Source organism: Desmodus rotundus, chromosome 4 (genome assembly GCF_022682495.2).
Source record: "Desmodus rotundus isolate HL8 chromosome 4, HLdesRot8A.1, whole genome shotgun sequence".
NCBI lineage: Eukaryota > Metazoa > Chordata > Mammalia > Chiroptera > Phyllostomidae > Desmodus > Desmodus rotundus.
Window position 1 is genome coordinate 113,172,051 of NC_071390.1, and position 18,437 is coordinate 113,190,487.

General features: G+C 41.8%; 1 protein-coding gene across 9 annotated transcripts in view; it reads left to right on the forward strand.

Moving 5' to 3' along the window:
* The window catches only part of SFMBT2 (Scm like with four mbt domains 2), a 216,865-nt gene that overhangs the window by 163,617 nt on the left and 34,811 nt on the right, over nucleotides 1–18,437 (forward strand). For all 9 annotated transcript variants that reach the window (XM_045186321.2, XM_045186345.3, XM_045186316.3 and 6 more), the window contains 4 exons: nucleotides 9,841–9,954; nucleotides 11,495–11,537; nucleotides 13,347–13,417; nucleotides 15,560–15,699. In XM_045186321.2, the coding sequence (XP_045042256.2) occupies nucleotides 9,841–9,954; nucleotides 11,495–11,537; nucleotides 13,347–13,417; nucleotides 15,560–15,699 (368 nt within the window). The remainder of the gene's footprint in view (nucleotides 1–9,840; nucleotides 9,955–11,494; nucleotides 11,538–13,346; nucleotides 13,418–15,559; nucleotides 15,700–18,437) is intronic.

Here is an 18,437-nt window from a genome sequence, read left to right on the forward strand (position 1 = left end):
ATGCATCTGCTTCCAAATGTTTGAGCACGAGTGCTTTTTGAGTGTAAAGTCCTTTTTCTTCTCTGTACAGCTCTATACAATGTATATAATAATAGGTTCTACTTGATAGGATGGTTGTGGAGATTGGCTGAGAGAAGTAGTGTCTCTAAAGTGCTCAGAGTTGTGTTGGCACGGAGCAGTCAGAACCCAGAAGTGGAGGTGGTGATGAGCAAAGAGAAAGGCAGCGCCTCTTCAGTGCAGCTTTACCTCCTCACACGGAGCCTGTGCGCCACCTGCATGGGCCACCACGGTGTCTGAGAACATCCTGGTATTGCCCGCGGCATTGAGCGTCATTGCACAGGGCTGTGCTCCCGTCCTAGCCTGTCGCACACATGGTATTTGTACACGCTTTCCTGTGCATTTAGCTCACTCAGTGCTTGTGAATGCACATGAGGAATAGGTAAAATCTGTGTTCCTGAATGAGAAAGCAATTTAGGGTACAGCAGCCCCTTAACAACTAGGGTTTTGCAAACCGAATTTTGAAATGGTGAGGGATTTTATACTTGTAAGCTAAAATTAAAAACTTCTTGGTCAGTAGCTTTATATGCTTGGTTCAGTACCTTCCATATTATAATCAACAGGAGTCCTACTAAAATTCAGATTCCTGGGGCTACCACAGACCCAAGTGCCCCCTGAGTCCTGGAAGCAGGGCCTGGAGACCGATTCGTATGCACAGTGAGTTTGTAAAGGATTCTGAGAGATCAAATGGCCAGAGTGTGGCATGGTTCAAAGAAACGTGTTTGAGTCGGCCTGTTCTGTTTAGGAGACCAGGTGCAGAAAATTGCCCCTTAAGCCTTCTGATAATTTGTGAAAAAGTCAGGTGGTTAATAAGCATTTCTTTAGACCTGCAAAAATGGAACAAAGGAAAATGCAAATGTGAAAATAATTACATTTCTAGTCAGTGTGGATGATTTTAAAGTCTTTAAAAAGAAGTTTTGGCCTGCATGAGGTATTTTTGGGAGAAGCTGCTTCAGCAAATCAGGATACAGGAGCAATATGTCCTGCACAGGGAAGGTGGCCAAACAGTGGGAGCCATCTGTGGAGCAGGCCTAATTACTCCCAAATTTGTTTTGTCCCGAAAGCTGATGCTCAGTTGGACAGGTGCTTGGTGGCCAGGAACAGAACAGGCTCTGGCTGTCCCAGCAAAATGGGAGTTTGGGAGGGAGGCTTTTTGACGGATGCTGCAGGAGGCCTTGCAGCAGGTACCAAAGCAGAGTTTGGGCTTTCAAGCTGCCATTGTGCTGAATGTGACTTCTGACTCACCACGTTCCCGTTGAAGAGGTCTGAGTCCAACGTCTGCCTGCAGAGAGAGGGTAGATCTGGCTCCTTCCCCTTCTACGGTAGGTGGCAATGGCTACCTCCTAATGGAATTCTGCAGAGGGATAGGGGGCCCTAAGAGGAATTAAGACTTGTTAGGTAAACCAGACACAACAAACCGGAGAGAGAGACAGAGAGAGAACTGTCCACCTCACCTGCTTTTTAAGGCTCTGGAGCTAGACTGCTTGGGTTTAAATGCTGGATCTGCCACTTGCTGGCTCTTTGGTCTTTTTCTGTGCCTTGGTTTCCTCATCTGTAAAATGGGATGAAAATAGTCCCTGTCTCTGAGGATTAAAGTCTTAGAAAAGTGACTGGCCTGTAGTAACTGCTATAAGTATTTGCAATCCTGTGAGTGTCTATGTCTCCCTCTCCACACACCCACACACTTAATCCCATTTCTGTGGTGTTCCTTTGTCTGTTTTCTATCATATCTGGATCTTGCTAGCCACAGTTTAGCTCCTCTCTTTATTTCTTAGGAATTTAGCTCTGGAGCTTACAAAGGTATACTCTGAAATCTTACTCCTAGATGGACATTTATAGATGGAAGAAGTATGACAGGTGACCTGGGAGATTCCAGCATCCAGTTCTTTACCTTTTTTTAAATCTTCACCCAAGGATATGTTTATTGATTTTAGAGAGAGAGCAAGGGAGAGAGAAAAGGAGAGAGAAACAGCTGGGTTGCCTCCTGTAAGTGCCCAGACTGGGGATCTAACCTGCAACTCTTTGTGTATGGGGTGACACTTCAACCAGCTGAGCAGTCCAGTCAGGGCTAGTGCTTTTCCTTTCAATCATACACTGAGCCCATCAGAGTTAGGTGTGACCTTTAACTATAGTATTAATGAGGGTACTGAACAAGGATAACTTGTTTGCTTTTTTAAAAACATTTTATTGATTATGCTATTACAGTTGTCCCATTTTTCTCTCCCCTTTATTCCACTCAGCCCTGTACCCCCTCTCCCATCATCATGCCCCCCCCCTTAGTTCATGTCCATTGGTCATACATATAAGTTCTTTGGCTTCTACATTTCCCATACTATTCTTAACCTCCCCCCATCTATTTTGTACTTACCATTTATGCTTCTTATTCCCTGTACTTTAGCCCCCATTCTCCCCCCCTCCACCTCCCTGCTGATAACCCTCCATGTGATCTCTATTTCTATGAATCTGTTCTAGTTGTTTACTTAGTTTATTTTTGTTTTTGTTTTTTTAGGTTCAGTTGTTGATAGTTGTGAGTTCGTAGTCATTTTATTGTTTGTATTCTTGATCATCTTCTTTTCTTAGATAAGTCCCTTTAACATTTCATATAATAAGGGCTTGGTGATGATGAACTCCTTTAGCTTTACCTTATCTGGAGAGCATTTTATCTGCCCTTCCATTCTAATTGGTAGCTTTGCTGGGTAGAGTAATCTTGGATGTAGGTTCTTGCTTTTCATGGTTTTGAATACTTCTTTCCAGCCCCTTCTTGCCTGTAAGGTTTCTTTTGAGAAATCAGCTGACAGTCTTATGAGAACTCCTTTGTAGGTAACTCTCTCCTTTTCTCTTACTGCTGTAAAGATTCTCTCCTTATCTTTCATCTTGGGTAATGTAATTATGATGTGCCTTGGTGAGTGCTTCCTTGGATCCAACTTCTTTGGGACTGTCTGAGCTTCCTGGACTTCCTAGAAGTCTATTTCCTTTACCAGATTAGGGAAGTTCTCCTTCATTATGTTTTCAAATACATTTTCAATTTTTTGTTCTTCCTCTTCTCCTTCTGGCACCCCTATAATTCGGATGTTGGAACTTTCAAGATGTCCTGGAGGTTCCTAAGCCTCTCCTCATTTTTCCAAATTCTTGTTTCTTCATTCTTTTCTGGTTGGATGTTTCTTTCTTCCTTCTGGTCCACACTGTTGATTTGAGTCCCAGTTTCCTTCGCATCACTATTGGTTCCCTGTACATTTTCCTTTGTCTCTCTTAGCATAGCCTTCATTTTCTCATCTAGTTTTCGACCAAATTCAACTATTTCTGTGAGCATCCTAATTACCAGTGTTTTGAACTGTGCATCTGATAGGTTGGCTATCTCTTCGTTGCTTAGTTGTATTATTTTTGGAGCTTTGAAGTGTTCTTTCATTTGGGCCTTTTTTTTTTTTGTCTTGGTACACCTGTTACGTAAAGGGGCAGAGCCTTAGGTGTTCAACAGGGCAAGGTAACGCTGGTTGCTGTGCTGTGACGCTGTACATGGGGGAGGGGCCGAGAGTGAGCAATGGCACCCACTCCACTCTCTGTGGGATTTCAGTCACTCCCTCTGCTACCCACAATCAAATTGGGCCCCTCTGGTGCTGATTCCCGAGTGGGTGAGCTTGTGTACGCTCTAGGCCCCTGTGAGTCTCTCCAACGACCTCTCCTGTGAGGCTGGGAGTTTCTCCCACTGCCGCCTTTACCCCCACGGGGGTTTTCAATCAGAGGTTTGAGGCTTTATTTCCCTCACGCTGGAGCCCTGGGTTGCGCAGTCTGTTTCACTCCCTCGCCGTTCCTCCCAGTCTATCTATGTGCGAATGTGGGGCTGCAGGGTCTGCCAGCCACCACCTTGTGGGGTCTGCTAGCTGCAGCCTGACCTGCCCCGTTCCACAATCCGCCACCTCACGGGGTCCGCCAGCCACCGCCTTTCTGTGAGTCCTCTCCGCCCAGCTGCCCATCTCCGCCCCTCCTATCAGTCTGGATGAATGTTTCTTTTTTATCTCCTTGGTTGTTGGACTTCCATACAGTTTGATTTTCTGTCAGTTCTGGTTGTGTTTTGTTTTTAAATTGTTGTTGTCCTTCTTTTGGTTGTGTGAGGAGGTACAGTGTGTCTACCTATGCCTCCATCTTGGCTGAAAGTTCTGGTTAAATGTTTATTTCTTCCTTCTGCTCCAAACCGTTGATTTGAGTTCTGGTTTCCTTCCCTTCACTGTTGGTTCCCTGTACATTTTTCTTTATTTCACTTTTCATAGCCTTCACTTTTCCCTCTATTTTGCAGTCACACTCAACCATTTCTGTGAGCATTCTGGTTACCAGTGTTTTGGACTCTGCATCTGATAGGTTGGCTATCTCTTCATTGCTTAGTTCTATTTTTCAAGCTTTGATCTGTTCTTTCATTTGGGCCATATTTTTTGTCTTGGTGCGCTTGTTACTTAGTAAGGTGTGGAGGCTTAGGTGTTCATCAGGGCAGGGCAACCCACATCCCTGAATTGTGGGTGAGGTATCAGAGAGGGAACAATGCCACTTGCTCAGCTCCCAGCTGGGTTTCAGTCACTTCCTCTGCTACCCATAAGCAAGTTGAACCCTTCTGGTTCTGATTCCTGGGTGGGTGGGTTTGTGTATGTTCTAGGACCCTGTGGGTCTCTTCAACGAACTCTCCTGTGAGGCTGGGAGTTTCTCCCACCGCCTGAACCCCCACCAGTTTTTTCAGTCAGAGGTTTTGAGGCTTTCTTTCCTCGTACTGGAACCCTGGGTTGTGCGGTCTGTCTCACTCCTTAGTTGTTCTTCCTGGTTTATCTGCACACAAATGTGGAACCACCCAGTCTGCCAGCCACGACCTTGCCGGGTCCACCAGCGTCCTCCCCATCTGGCTTCCCATCTCCGCCCCTCCTGCTGGTCTGGATGAATGTTTCTTCTTTTTTTAAAAAATATATTTTATTGATTATGCTCTTACAGTTGTCTTGTTTCCCTCCCTTTATTCCCCTCTTCCATGAACACCCCCTCTCACCCGCATTCCCCCCCCTTTAGTTCATGTCCATGGGTCGCACATATAAGTTCTTTGACTTCTACATTTCCTATACTATTCTTAACATCCCCCTGTCTATTTTCTACTGTTTCTTCTTTAACTCCTTGGTTGTCGGACTTCCATACAGTTCAATTTTCTGGCAGTTCTAGTTATTTTTAGTTTTTAAATTTGTTGTTGTCCTTCTTTTGGTTGTACAAGGAGGCACAGTGTATCTACTTATGTCTCTATCTTGGCCAGATTAACTTGTTTCCTTAAGTACCTCTTGCCCTTCTTCCCTCCCCAGGTTTTAACTGAAATGGAGAGGTCATTCCAATTGTTTTACTGGCCTCAATGAAAATAAGTTACCTTCCTCACAGTTGGCCCTTTGCCTCTTCCCTCATACCCCTCTCACCTCCAGTCCCCCAGAAGCATCTCCTGCTCCTGCGCTTGCCCATGCTTGTTCTCTTCCATAGTTGGCTGAGAATGAAGCAGTTATGTAATGTTCGAAGTGTGATAGAGTTGTATTTCTAGATATTTCAGCGTCATCACAGGCTATCTCATTCTTTCATCCTGATGCTCTGAACAGAACAGGTCACACTCTATTGCAGTGCCCAGAGTTACCTGCTGGATTAGAACCGACACAGTCTCTCTGATAAGAAGGGGGAGTGAACCTTGGCAGAAGTGAGGACACAGTCTCAGGAAAGAGCAAATGGCACTATTATTTTAAGGTTCCAACGTGATTCTTACAAATTGATATGCTTGTACATTTGCTTTGTGAGTATGGAAAGTCTCCTCTTAGCAGTGAAATAATTCATGGTTTAGCTTCATTTTCTTTTAAGGTAACTAACTTGTCCTTCATTAATCTGACCTCTGTGGCAAGACCGTATTCATGTATGAGACGCCTGCTTTCTTCTCTGAATATTTTGTGTTGTGTTGTTGTGATTGTGATTATAGTGAGGTTGCCATTGTAAGTAAGTAATTCATTCACTAGGTCCCAAAATACATGAAAGTATCTTTGGTCAAATTCTCTCTCCCACTCCTGTCCCCCCAGCCTGCATCACTCAGTTCTTTTCCCAGAAGACACCCACTGTATTTGTATTTTGCTTTCCTTTCAGACTTATTTCATGCACATAGAAAATATGTTCTTTCCCCCTTTTTAAACAGATGGTAGCGTACTGTCTATACAGAGTGTTCTGTACTGTGCTGAACACTGTGTATTCAACTATACATACATGTTTTTACGTATAAGTATATGAAGAGGTTTCTTATACTTTTTTATAGCAGCAGAATATTCTGTCTTATGGATGTGCGATAATTTTTTTAAGTTTTCCCCCTTAGATGTAGATTTACGCTTCCTGGTGGTTTTTGAGAGGAAGGTTCTGGATAAGAATGAATAAGTAGAATCCATATTGACTTGATGCAGCTGAAGTGAAGTCAGAGATTGAGCGTGGTCTTGTACCACGTATAAGAGATTGTTCTGAGAAATGATAAAAATGCTGCTATGTTCCTTAGTGGAACACCTAACTTTGCATAGTTTTGGCAATCCTGAGATTATCAAGAAAAGAATATGGTATACACTTTTAGTGGATTATTTTGTAAGCTACTAGGCCTCACATCTTGGAAAATAAAGGCTTATGTTCTAAAAGACTGTTCTATTCTGAGTCCAGCCATGTGTATCCAGATTCATGAGGGCAGATAAAAGGAAGTAAGAAATAGGTGCCCATCATTCAGAACAGGATTGGAAAAAACTTTCTTGAGTAATAAAGAACCCAGTTTGTTGTTAGTTCTTAATACATACATTAATGAGCTAGATTTGGGGGTACAAGGAAGACAGGATCATAACTTTCCTGAGGACATGGTCGCTGACGCATTGTAGCTCATAAATATGTGTTTAATTCAATGGAAATCATGATCAAAGAATTTTAAAATACTGCAAAGACAATCTTAGAAATATATTAATGTATACATTATTACACAGTGTATATATTAAAGTATGAATATGATGTGATGTTTGAACTAGCAGAACATTGGAAGACAAAAGTCCTAATTCAGGAAGGAGTAAGCTATAAAGTTCAGTTTATGCTGCTTTTTGAAGTACTACTTTGACCTTGAAAATCTTACTTGTACCTAAACATAAATCTGGAAATACAAATATGTCTAGTAGACGAATTCAGCCTGTTAGCAAAATTGTTGAGTAGCTCAGAAACACACGCTATTTTTGTGAGCCCGAAGATGAGAGCGTTTTCATCCCCTACATGTGGGGAAGCAGCCCAAAGACTCTCTTCACTGCACCCTCTGGAGGACTGTGTGCCTTTGCGCACAGGACCGCTTACTTCCGCAGTTGAAGCTACTTGGGAAGTTTCTTTACCTTTTGTTTGTTTGGGGTGTCTTCTTATTTATTTGGTGATTTCTTTGACAAATAGGTTAAATGTTGATCGTGTTGACCTTAAATGTGCAACCAGATATATCTCCATCTAAATGAGTTTATTCAGGACAACAAAAAATTGCAATTTGGGATATGTGGTTTCGGTACACCACAGACACTCATAAACGAAGGAAACAGTCTTTTATAGGATTGAGAAGGGTTGTTGCAAATGAAGAGTCCATTGGAGGCAACTAAAAGTTTGAAGTATAGTGGCTTCTCATTGGTTGAGCTACTGCTGGGCTAGGAAGAATCTTCTCCTTCTGAGGTAGCAGAGTAGTACCGCTTCCTGTCAGAGACGGGAGGTACATCTCTTCCTTTCGGAGCCTGTTCCTATTGGGATCAGCAGTGCATACGGAGTGACACATGTGAGAGTTACCTCTCCCAACCTCCCTTTTAAATGATGTTTCTGTTTTTCTGGCTGAGTAGCTCAGTTGTTTAGAGCATCATCCAGATACACCAAGGTTGTGGGTTCGATCCCCAGTCAGGGCACATATAAGCACCAACCAATTAATCCATAAACAAGTGGAACAACAAATTGATGTTTCTCTTTCTCGCTGTCTTGCCCCTCCTTTCCTCTCTCCACCTAAAATCAATTAAAATTGTATTTATTTTATTTATTTTTAAAGAGAAGGGAAGGGAGGGAGAAAGAGAGGAAGAGAAACATCGATGTGTGAGAGAAACATCTATCGGTTGCCTCTCGCATATTCCCCCAACTGGGGACCAACCAGCCCGCAACCCAGGCATGTGCCCTGACCAGAAACAGGACCTGTGACCTTTCGCTTTGTGGAACAATGTGCAATCACTGAGCCATGCTGGTCAGAGCCAATAAAAATTTAAATGAGGTTTCTGTTTAATAATTTGCACAACTGAATTGTACGAGACAGAAATGATTTGTGTTCATTCAACCATGTTGAAAAATAATCCCTATAAACATGGTTACATTTATTTATCTTATATATCTTTTAAATATATTTACAGGAGAATTAAGCACAGTACATTAAGATTGATAAGCACAGTAATTGCTCTCTTTGAGAACAAATCAAAAGTTGAAGCGACTAATGGCGATGATAATGTGTATCAGAATCTGCATTCAGTGCTCGCCTTAGCAACACATATATTAGCATCTGCGTTGAGAGTGTTCAGGGCACTTTATATGCACTAGTATATTGGTTTAACACTAAATTGGGAATCTGCATTTATCAAATAACATAATGTTTCCACAATATGTACTTTAGGATGAGAATTAAGAGGTTGGGAACCAGTACAGCTGTGGCTAACATCTGAGTTAAAATGGTTAGAACCATTGTGTGTTTGTTGGTGTTTAGCTTTATGACGTTACCTGTTTCGAGGCGATACGATTAAAAATTCATCAGATGTTGTGTGATGATGTGGGTATGTGAGGGGCTCTACTGTGTTGTTGCATCTTGGTTCTCAGTGGAGAAACCAAGGCCAAGCAGGATGTAGTGGTCAGAGCCCATTAGTCACTCTCTAGTGATAGCACCCTTATCTTTTGATTCTTGGTTCAAGAGTATCTTCTCCCAAAGTGTTTTCTTAAAGACCTATTGATTCAGAGTAGAATTGTCTTCTTTCGCTAGTTTTCTGCGTTCCAAATTTATTCTGTCAGAGTAGGGCTCCTTAAAACTTTAGCTAATATTATATCCAGGTCTCCTCTTCTCCAGAGTCTCAGCTGTGATGCTGATTTATCACAGGTCAGTATTACAATTATGAAGCAGGAGGTAGGCACCTCCCCACTAAAAGGTCAGTACTACAGAAACGACCTTGTGTGACATGGCAAAAGTCTGCAGGCCACAAACTGAGTTCAAAAGAAGTCACTCCAATCCAACTTATACGGGAACATGTTCCCTGGAGATACCGTGTCTCCTGTGTCCACTGCTCATAATTGGTGTTGTGGAGTCTTACTATTTCTTTTTAACAATCATGTTTAACTTTCATTAAAGGTCGATCTTTGCTTGGTGTTGAATGAAGAATGTCTTGGTGGCTTAAATGTGTGCCCTGTGGCCCTCACCCCAAGCTCAGCTACATTTCTTTAATTTCAAAGCTGTTCTTGGGAAAGGAAGAGACTGGCTCCTAGGTTACTTCCTCCTTCCATTTTCAGTGGGAAGTACCTCTCTTTTTGAAACCCCCACTTTATTTGAACCCCTTGTACTCTTGCTGTTTCGTATTTCAGGTATTTGTATCTGTCCTAAGGCTTTTTTCAATTTTGTGTTTAATATCCAGGAGAATGTTTTCCTCAATCTCAGGGAAGCTCAGTATTTTCCTTTTTCCCTTGTCTTTTTTGGTTAAACCTCTTTGTACCTGTCATTTTGGCTTTTCAATGCAGGTCTGCAGACTCCTGCTCCAGAGTTTATTGTTGATACTGAGTCCATGGATATCTTCCCAGTGGGCTGGTGTGAAGCGAATTCTTACCCTTTGACCACACCACACAAAACAGTCTGTAAGTATCACCTAGGTTGGAGCCAAGATGGATAACCTCTGGGGCTGGGTGAATAAATATGTAGTTTTGTAAAGATAGTATAGTCAAGCTGTAAAATGGAAAAGGTTTTAGATTTCCCACAGAGCACCAATTTTTTAAATCTCATTTATCCTTTACGTGTGTTTGCATGAGATGAACATTTCACAGGTTGACAAACTAAGTAACAATGATGAGACAAATGAATGTCAGAGAGAGAGAGAGAGAAATATTGATGTGAGAGAAACATTGATTGGTTGCCCTCTCATGCGTGCCTTGACCGGGGATTGAACCCACAACCTGGGTATGTGCCCTGACTGAGAATCAAACTTGGAACCATTCTGTCTACAGGATGATACTCCAACCAACTGAGCCACACTGGCCAGGGTTCTTTTTCATATTTTTAATGTAATTTATATGCTAGCTTTACTTCTTTCTAGCAGTATACCAGGATGTACACTATATGTATACTAAATGTACTATATGGTACTCTTATGTAGAATCTCAGAACATTGCTATAAAAGAAGTTCCGTCCCACAGTTGGCCTTTCATTCCCTGATGTCAGCAGATTGTGAAGGGAGCCTAGAGTCCTCCTATTCGATATGCATCAAGAGCAGGGTGGGACATTGTGTGCAGTAAAGGAGGTAGCTCTGATCGTAGACAAAGGTGGGTTTTAAGGGATTGTTCTCTCACAAGTACCATGCTGCCCAATGAGTCTGATCCAGTGAGGGTATTAGCTTCATCTCACTTTAAAATATTTTTAAAATTTTGATCTCAGGATAACTATTTCAATCTCAAGGCATTCTTTTTTCAGTTTCTCCCTCTAACTCTAAACCCACCAAACTCTTAACAGCTTTAGAAGATTTGTTGGGATTAATTTATGCTTACGTCAGAAGATGCAGGAATATCCGTGCCAAAATTAATAGATGCCAAAGCCCTGGTCTGTCTTCGTTAACGTGGTTCTAATCAATTATAAATATGAACTAGGAATGTTCTTTTCCAAAAAATTATCATTGACTGGTTCATAGTAGCATTTGACAGACATATTTACCAGGCACCAGTCCTCCTTTCAATAATAAAATGTTTTGGTTTAAAAACATGCCTCTACTCCTAATTTGGGAATAGCTATTATGGTAATGTTATTTGACTTATCACACTTTCTTTGGGAAAAAAGTCATCTGGGTAATTGTGCTTGCAACAGTTTATCTTATCAGGTGTGTTCATGTGAGGTATGATGTGTGTGCTGTTTTTCTTTTGTATTAAAATCACATTTTAAAATGAACTAGGCAGTGTGTAGTGATAAGATTAAATACAAAATTCTATTTAGACCTCATTTCTGATAAGTTGAATTCTATTTTATGCTAGGAGAAATTAAGATAAAATTGTGGCATGAATGAAATAACTTTCCGTATTTAAATTGTTACTTTGAAACTGATGGTTTTACACCAAGCCATTTTTAAATATGCTTTTGCCCAACTAGCTAGCCATGTTGATTTTCTTTTCCTTTTTTTTGCCTGTTTTACAGCGCAAAAGAAGAGAAAGATTGCAGTTGTGCAACCAGAAAAACAGTGAGTTTTTCTTTTCTTTTTTTTGTTGTTGTTCAGTTTCAAAAACTACGTAATAACCTGTGGAGAGTCTTTACAGAGGAGAGGAAGTGTGGCTGTTGTCCTCAGAGAGTTAACACACAGCATAGTGCTGAAGATGACAGTAAAATGTACCTACTATGATTTATTGTGCACGTATTTTGTGCAGGGCACAGGGCCCTTCTGAAGGGACTTCTATTCCAGATCGTAACTTCTCACTTTGGTTCCACGTCAGCACACCCGAAGGATACCCGTCTCACACATTATGCGTAGTGGCTCTCTGTGACAGTGGTCCTGCCTGAGAGGCCAGGCAGCTCCACCCAGCATGCTCCCCATCACTGGTCATGGCCAGGCCTGGTGGGCAGAGACTTCTGGCTTGGGAGAACTTTGGCAAGCTGGCTTAGGTTTTTGCTTCTCAATGCCCTCATTTGTAAAATACCTATCTTTCAGGGGTGTTTGGGAAAGCTACGTTAGGTTCCATGTGTAAAGTTTGCAGGCCCTACTTTGTTGAATAAATATACTTTATCCCACATTTCAATTGTATTGTAACTTTATGCGGAAACAGGGTGTTTAGGCTGTGTGTATAGATGCCAGCAGTATGTTTTTGGAAACTTGTAACTGTGGGTAGTGTTTTTATATATTGGCAAATATCTGAAATATACCAAAATACATGTCCCTTGCCAAGCCTTTCTGTTTTCTTAATATACTGATGGAAACGAAATTAAAAACAGCATTTTTTTCATGTACCCAAATTTAAATAAAATGAAATTGAATAATAACTGCATTGCCATTGGAATGTGAATAACAGTTGCGGTTTTTTCTTGCACATTCATTTCTAAACAGAGTATCAGGTTAATAATCTGATTCCAATTTTATCTGGATAACACTGAAATAAAGAATAAGTAATAAAGTAGTTTCAGCACTGAATCCAAATCTGAATTCATAGCTCCTAAATTTGCAGACCACGGATCAGTCACCTGCGTCACTCGTCAGACACAGATCGCTAGGCTCCCGTCTCCAGAACTTCTGACTCGGCACGTCTGGAGTGGGGCCTGAGCGTCTAACAAGTTCCCAAGCGACTCTGAGAACCAGTGTTGTAGATGACCCAACTATACCTCTCATACTGGTTTACTTTGACTTTATGTAGCTTTTCAGTTGTGATTTCTCCCCAACCAACCTGGATACCCCTGTGAAACCCATTCTGCTTTGTCCCCCTAAGATTATATTTTTTTATATTTATTCAGCAACTTTGTACTGAACTATAATGTAGACTTTTGTCCAAGAATAAGCCTACTTCACATTTTAAAGACCATCAGCTCATAAGTTTTCTTCGAAGGTCTTGCTTTTGGTGTGGCCATGACCTACGCAAACACAGTCTCCAGAAATCAAAGGTCACCAGAAAGTGGTTTTCATTTAGACATCAAAGAGAAATCTGAATACAATTAAAGTCGATGTAAGCTGATGTTTCTTCATGCCCAAAATACAATTGAAGACATTATTAGAATTCTATAGCGAGAGACCAGCCCACGACCTACAAGAACCTCATTGATCAGTGATGACGGTGCGGGGGTCAGGTATCTTCGCGTGATTGTGAGAATCGAGAGCAGCCTGTCTATAAAATGGTCTTTTTGTGTTCTTACAGATGTTGCTCCTAGATGCACACGTCCTGCCTTACTAGACTCCTAGCTAAGATTTCTCTAATAATAGTCAATTTACATTATAAAAAGACTTTGGAATGTACTGGTTTCTCCTACAGTGTGTGACCCATGAGAGTTTTATTTTCTTTATCAACAGATTGCCATCCACAGTGCCTGTTGAGAAAATACCTCATGACCTTTGTTTATTCCCTTCCCTGGACACCACAGGTAAGTGAATTATTCAGGGCTCTCTCTGACTTCCCAGTTTGTTGCTATGAGTGGAGATAATGCATATAATTTTAGGTCAATATAAGAATATCTTGGCTTTGAGCCTATTCTGTTTTACTCTTTTGCTACTTATTAATGGACACCTAAACTTTTAAAAAAGTTTTTTTAAGCTAAATTCTTTATGCCTCTTCTGCTCTTTGGTCTGTAGCTCTAGACAGTTCTCTTGGTCTGCAGGAAAAGGGCCTGTGAGCTACTGAGAAATTCTGAGCCCAATTAAGTCTGTGTGTCATGGAAAATAATGTAGAAAAAGGAGTTGAAAGTAATCATTTTTAGGCATTCCTTTTTTGATATTTTATGCCAGTTCCACTTGCATTTTTACAATAGTGGTTAATACTTAAATCCCTGTGGGCTTTAGAATTGTTCCTTAAAACCCTCTGTGTTTGAATAGCTGGTTGTGAATAATATGTTTTTTAATATACAAAATCCTGCATCTTGCAGTGATCTTTGAAAATATGAAAGGGAGTTAATTATCCTTTGACCCCAAGTCTGATCATAGACAAGTTGGTACGTTAAGTAATATATTTGATTAACAGTTGTATTTTCTAGTTAAAATGAAACCTGCTCTGGACTCTGGGGTTAAAACCTATATGCTATGGAAGAATTCTATTAGTCGAAGTTATCCTCATTGTAAAGAGAGCAGTTTTATGAGTAGGTTTACTAAAATTGTTTTTCTAAACGTCTGGGCAGAGTAATCCTTCCAAAAATTTCCATGTAAATGCAGTTGTGGACTTAATTTTTTTGCCTGTTGTATAGAATTCAAACTTCAAAATGCCATTAAAAGAGCCATGTCTGCTATGCTTTCAGAGTCTATAATTATTTTACTCCTTTCGTCTTATATGCAGAAAATTATATTTCTCCCTTCTTACCTGCTGGTTTTTAGTTGAGGTTCTATGAGAACAAAACTTCTTGGACTGTTAAATTGCCACTGTAATTACAACAGTTTTTATAAAGAAATTCCACGGTGAGTGCAGCTTAGCTTGGAGCAGCAGTGGGAGAGAGTGAGTCTCTTAGCTGAAAGTAAAGCTTCGTTCTGTGTTTTTAGGCATCAAGGAGCTTTGGAGCAATATCATTTAGTTATTCCCCTTTTCCCCGTGGAAGCTGTAGATACAGCTAGACCAACAACTTGCCCTGTTCACTTTCTAAGTTGAAAGAATAATGAGGGAAATGCAAATTTAAGTCAGTGTTAGGAACATTTCAGATCCATCAGATTGGCAAAATGAAGAAGCCCAGTACCTAGTGTTGGCCTGGTTCCCGAGAGACCAGGAACTCTTACATGGTGCTTATTCAAGTATCAATGTGGGCAGTCATTGGGAAAACAGTCTGGCCACATCTAGTAAAACTAAAGATGCACAGGCCCCGTGGCTGTGTCTTCCCTCCTTGTTATGTACTTGGATATATATATCTGGTTCATAAGCAGAAGTAGGTTTTTACAGTTGTATTCATTAAAACACTGTTGGTAACTTTGAGAAGGGTAGAAGCAACTTAATGTCCGTCAAGAAGAGAATGGGAACCTCCACTGTAATCTGTTCCTACAATGGAATAATACACAGAAGTGAAAAATGAATGAGTGTTAGGGATAATCATTTACCAACTTGGGTGGATCTCAGAAACTTCATGTTGAACAAACAGAATGTTGCCAAAAACCATTTATGGAAGATTTAATATATATATATATATATGTATATGTATGTCTTATAAACATATTCATGTGTCTATTTGGTAGAATTTATAGAATGATAAATACCAGTGCCAGGGAGCGGGTTGCCTCTGGGAAGAGTTTCTGGGGCTAGACACACGGGGACTCAGCTGTGCATGTTTGTTTGGTTTTTTTTTTCCTTAAACCTCATCCTGATACTTTAGTTATCATCGTCTTAAATTTTGCAGTTTTTGTGTCTTAAATACTGCATAATAAACAAAATTTATTTTATATGGTAGAAAAGTAGTCAACATTTCTAAGATATTGTGTCTATAAAATGTTGTTATCAAGACACCATGTGCCTCTAGGTAGTTTTGCCAACTAAGTGGATGAAGCATGCTTTTTGTTGGTTCCTAAAGCATCAGCTGTGTTGCTCTTCCCCACAGGCACTGTCAACGGGAAATACTGCTGTCCTCAGCTTTTCATCAATCACAGGTGTTTCTCAGGCCCTTACCTAAACAAGGGGAGAATCGCCGAGCTACCTCAGTCTGTGGGACCAGGCAAATGTGTGCTGGTTCTTAAAGAGGTAAGCTGCACTCAGAATCGCATGTGGCTTATTCCCATAGGGTGTTTAAGGTTTAGGTGCAATTTCTGAAGGAGAAAACAGAAATGTGAATCAACTCAGGTGACATTTACCAAGCACCTCCTGTCTCAATCCTGTGGGCTGGAAGATGGTCACTCGAAGCTGGAAAATGGTGTCTGTGCCCACGAGAGACCCGCAGTCAAGTGGAGGGGCGTACGCGCAGTACTCTGGGCAGAGGCGGCATTGCGCTAGACCTGAACAGAGCTTCAGGAACACAGAGGAAGGATCACTTGTGTGTGGAGTGAGGGTTGAGAGCTGGAGAGTGCAGGTTCTCCTGAAGGGGTAAGTAAGCCTGCAAGGGTCAAAGAAAGGGCTTTCTGAGACGGTGGAGCTTGTTGTTAAGAATGGACCCTCCTCAGCCGGATGAGGAGCAGTATCTGGCACAGCACCCGCCAGTAGGAGGTGCGTGAAGAATGCTCCCATGGTCTCCGGGCACTGGGTGAAGTCTGCGTTCTGGCTGCATCCAGGCAAAGCCTAGGCTGCTCATCGCTTTGATGCTGTTATTTCTTATTTCTCTTACCGCCTTTGAGAAACAACCTACAGATAGGGGCGAATTCTAATCATGCTGATGGGGGTTTTCCTCTGTTACATTTTTATAGCTTAGCCCCAGACAGTGTTGAGAGACCAGTTGGAATTTTGAAACCATTTCCAAACTGCTCTTGAACTGTCTGCTTTTTTCACACACATCAGTGCTTTTTCTTAAGTAAAAGGACAACACATGTATCTTCTCTGTTGCTACTGGACTGTGATGGATGTGTTTTAATTCCTTGGGCACAACAATTCCTTTATCCATTGAACAATTATTTGAGGAGCCAGGCACTGCATGCAGCAGTAGTTTAAAAAAAATCCTCTGCCCTCTGCTCGTTCAGGTTTCATGTTCCTGGTGGGCACATGGCATGATTCTGAGCTTATGTACATTAGGGTGAATACACAGCAGACACAGGAGCAAAGGTCTGTGGGAGCTCAGGGGAGGAAGTGACGAATACATGGCAAGTGACACTTGCTCTGGCTTAGACAAAGTGAGTGTAGAACCTTGAACCACAGCATGGATAAGACCGCACCATGGAAGTTCAAGGTAATGTCTGCGAGAAGGTGGTCAAGTATGGCTGCAGAATAGGATAGGTCCTTAGGCTGAGGATGATTCATAGGTATAGAAGACTTACATTTAGAAAAGAAAAAAATCCCATCCTTCAGGGATACCTCTGAAAGGATGCGGGATGTGGGTAAGTGGTAGGGCCACTGGTTAACTCCAACTCTGTAAATTGGCACAGACATAGATCCCTACAGATGTTGAACTCAATCAAAGAACTCAAACCAGGATTACCTCTAAGAATGTCTGTCACAAGTACATACAAATTAAGACCCCTAGACCGAGATTGACTTTTCAGGCTTCCAGTGCTTTCAGGCTGAGGGCATTTGTGCTAGCCTGAATTTGTGCCTGTTTTTGTTGTAAGTGATCAGAACAGAACACGGAAGCTGATAAAAATACGGTGAACTGACAGATTCTTTGAAGCTGCCTGCAAGACCCTTTCACATTGCACATCCCAGTCACCTGCCGGCTGTTAGCAAACAAGATGGCCTTCGGTTCCAGCTCTCTTTAGAGTTGGTATTTTACTACATGATTTTTTTAGTCAAAAGTAGTTATCCCTGATTAATTCTCCGATAGGTACAAGCAGCCAAATTTAAAAGCCAGGCCAGAGCAGTTTTCTGATGACAAAACTAGTTTTTTGCTGATGTTCAGAAAATGCATGAGGCAGGAAGGAAGGAAAAAAAAAAAAGCAAGCACTTCAGTTCTGGGAGTGCAAGAAAAATGTAAGTTCCGCCAAGCCAATATTTATGCTAATGCTCTCCCTTCAGCACCAGAACCTTTGTATGGTTTCAAATTTCATTTTCCTTCAAGAGAATGAGGTAATTGGAGCAAAGACAGAGTGTGTTTGCAGTTACAGGTTTTCATGTCTTTGGAAAATGTAAACTCCGTCCAGTCTGCTGGAAACAGATAACGCCTGTGGGTTTGGGTGCAGAGCCAGCCTGCGGAGAGCTTAGCGCAGGTTGAGAAGAGGGGTCCTGACCTCCAAGAGGGCAGTGGTGTTCCAGAGATCAGTTTCTGGCAAAAGTGATTATTAATGTGTGTGCTTATTCACTTTCTGCTCAGTGAGTGTGCTGAGCATTAGACTTGAGCACGGTTTTGAGGGACTAAGAGCTGTGACTGGCCTCAGTTCCAGCATGGCTCCAACCAGGGGAGGTAGGTGACTTCTGAGGAGCTGGAGCCAGATCTGGGAGACAGCCCAGTCAAGTCCAGTCATCCCACATAAGGAAACTCGGAGCAAGGAGCCTGTGGTCAGGAGGGGGGGCGTTGTCAGCCTGTTGATGCTCCCTTGGTGTCTGGGACATTGTTATGGGACCTGGGGACCCTGTTGCATGGAGGGTAGGGCCTGTAAGTACAGTCAGTAAGTGGTGGTGGTTATCATCGCCCAAACCCGTGTGCTCAGTATGGTCATTGTCAACCAGGACTGTCCTTTTCTATCCCAAGTACTTCTACCGGCACACCTCCCCCAGTAATGCCAAGATCTCCCAAATATGTACATAGACTGCATATCTCCATGGGCCCTCGGCAAACTCATGAGCTTTTGGTACCACAAGCCTGCCACACCTCAGAAACTGCTGGCATCATTCTTCTTGGC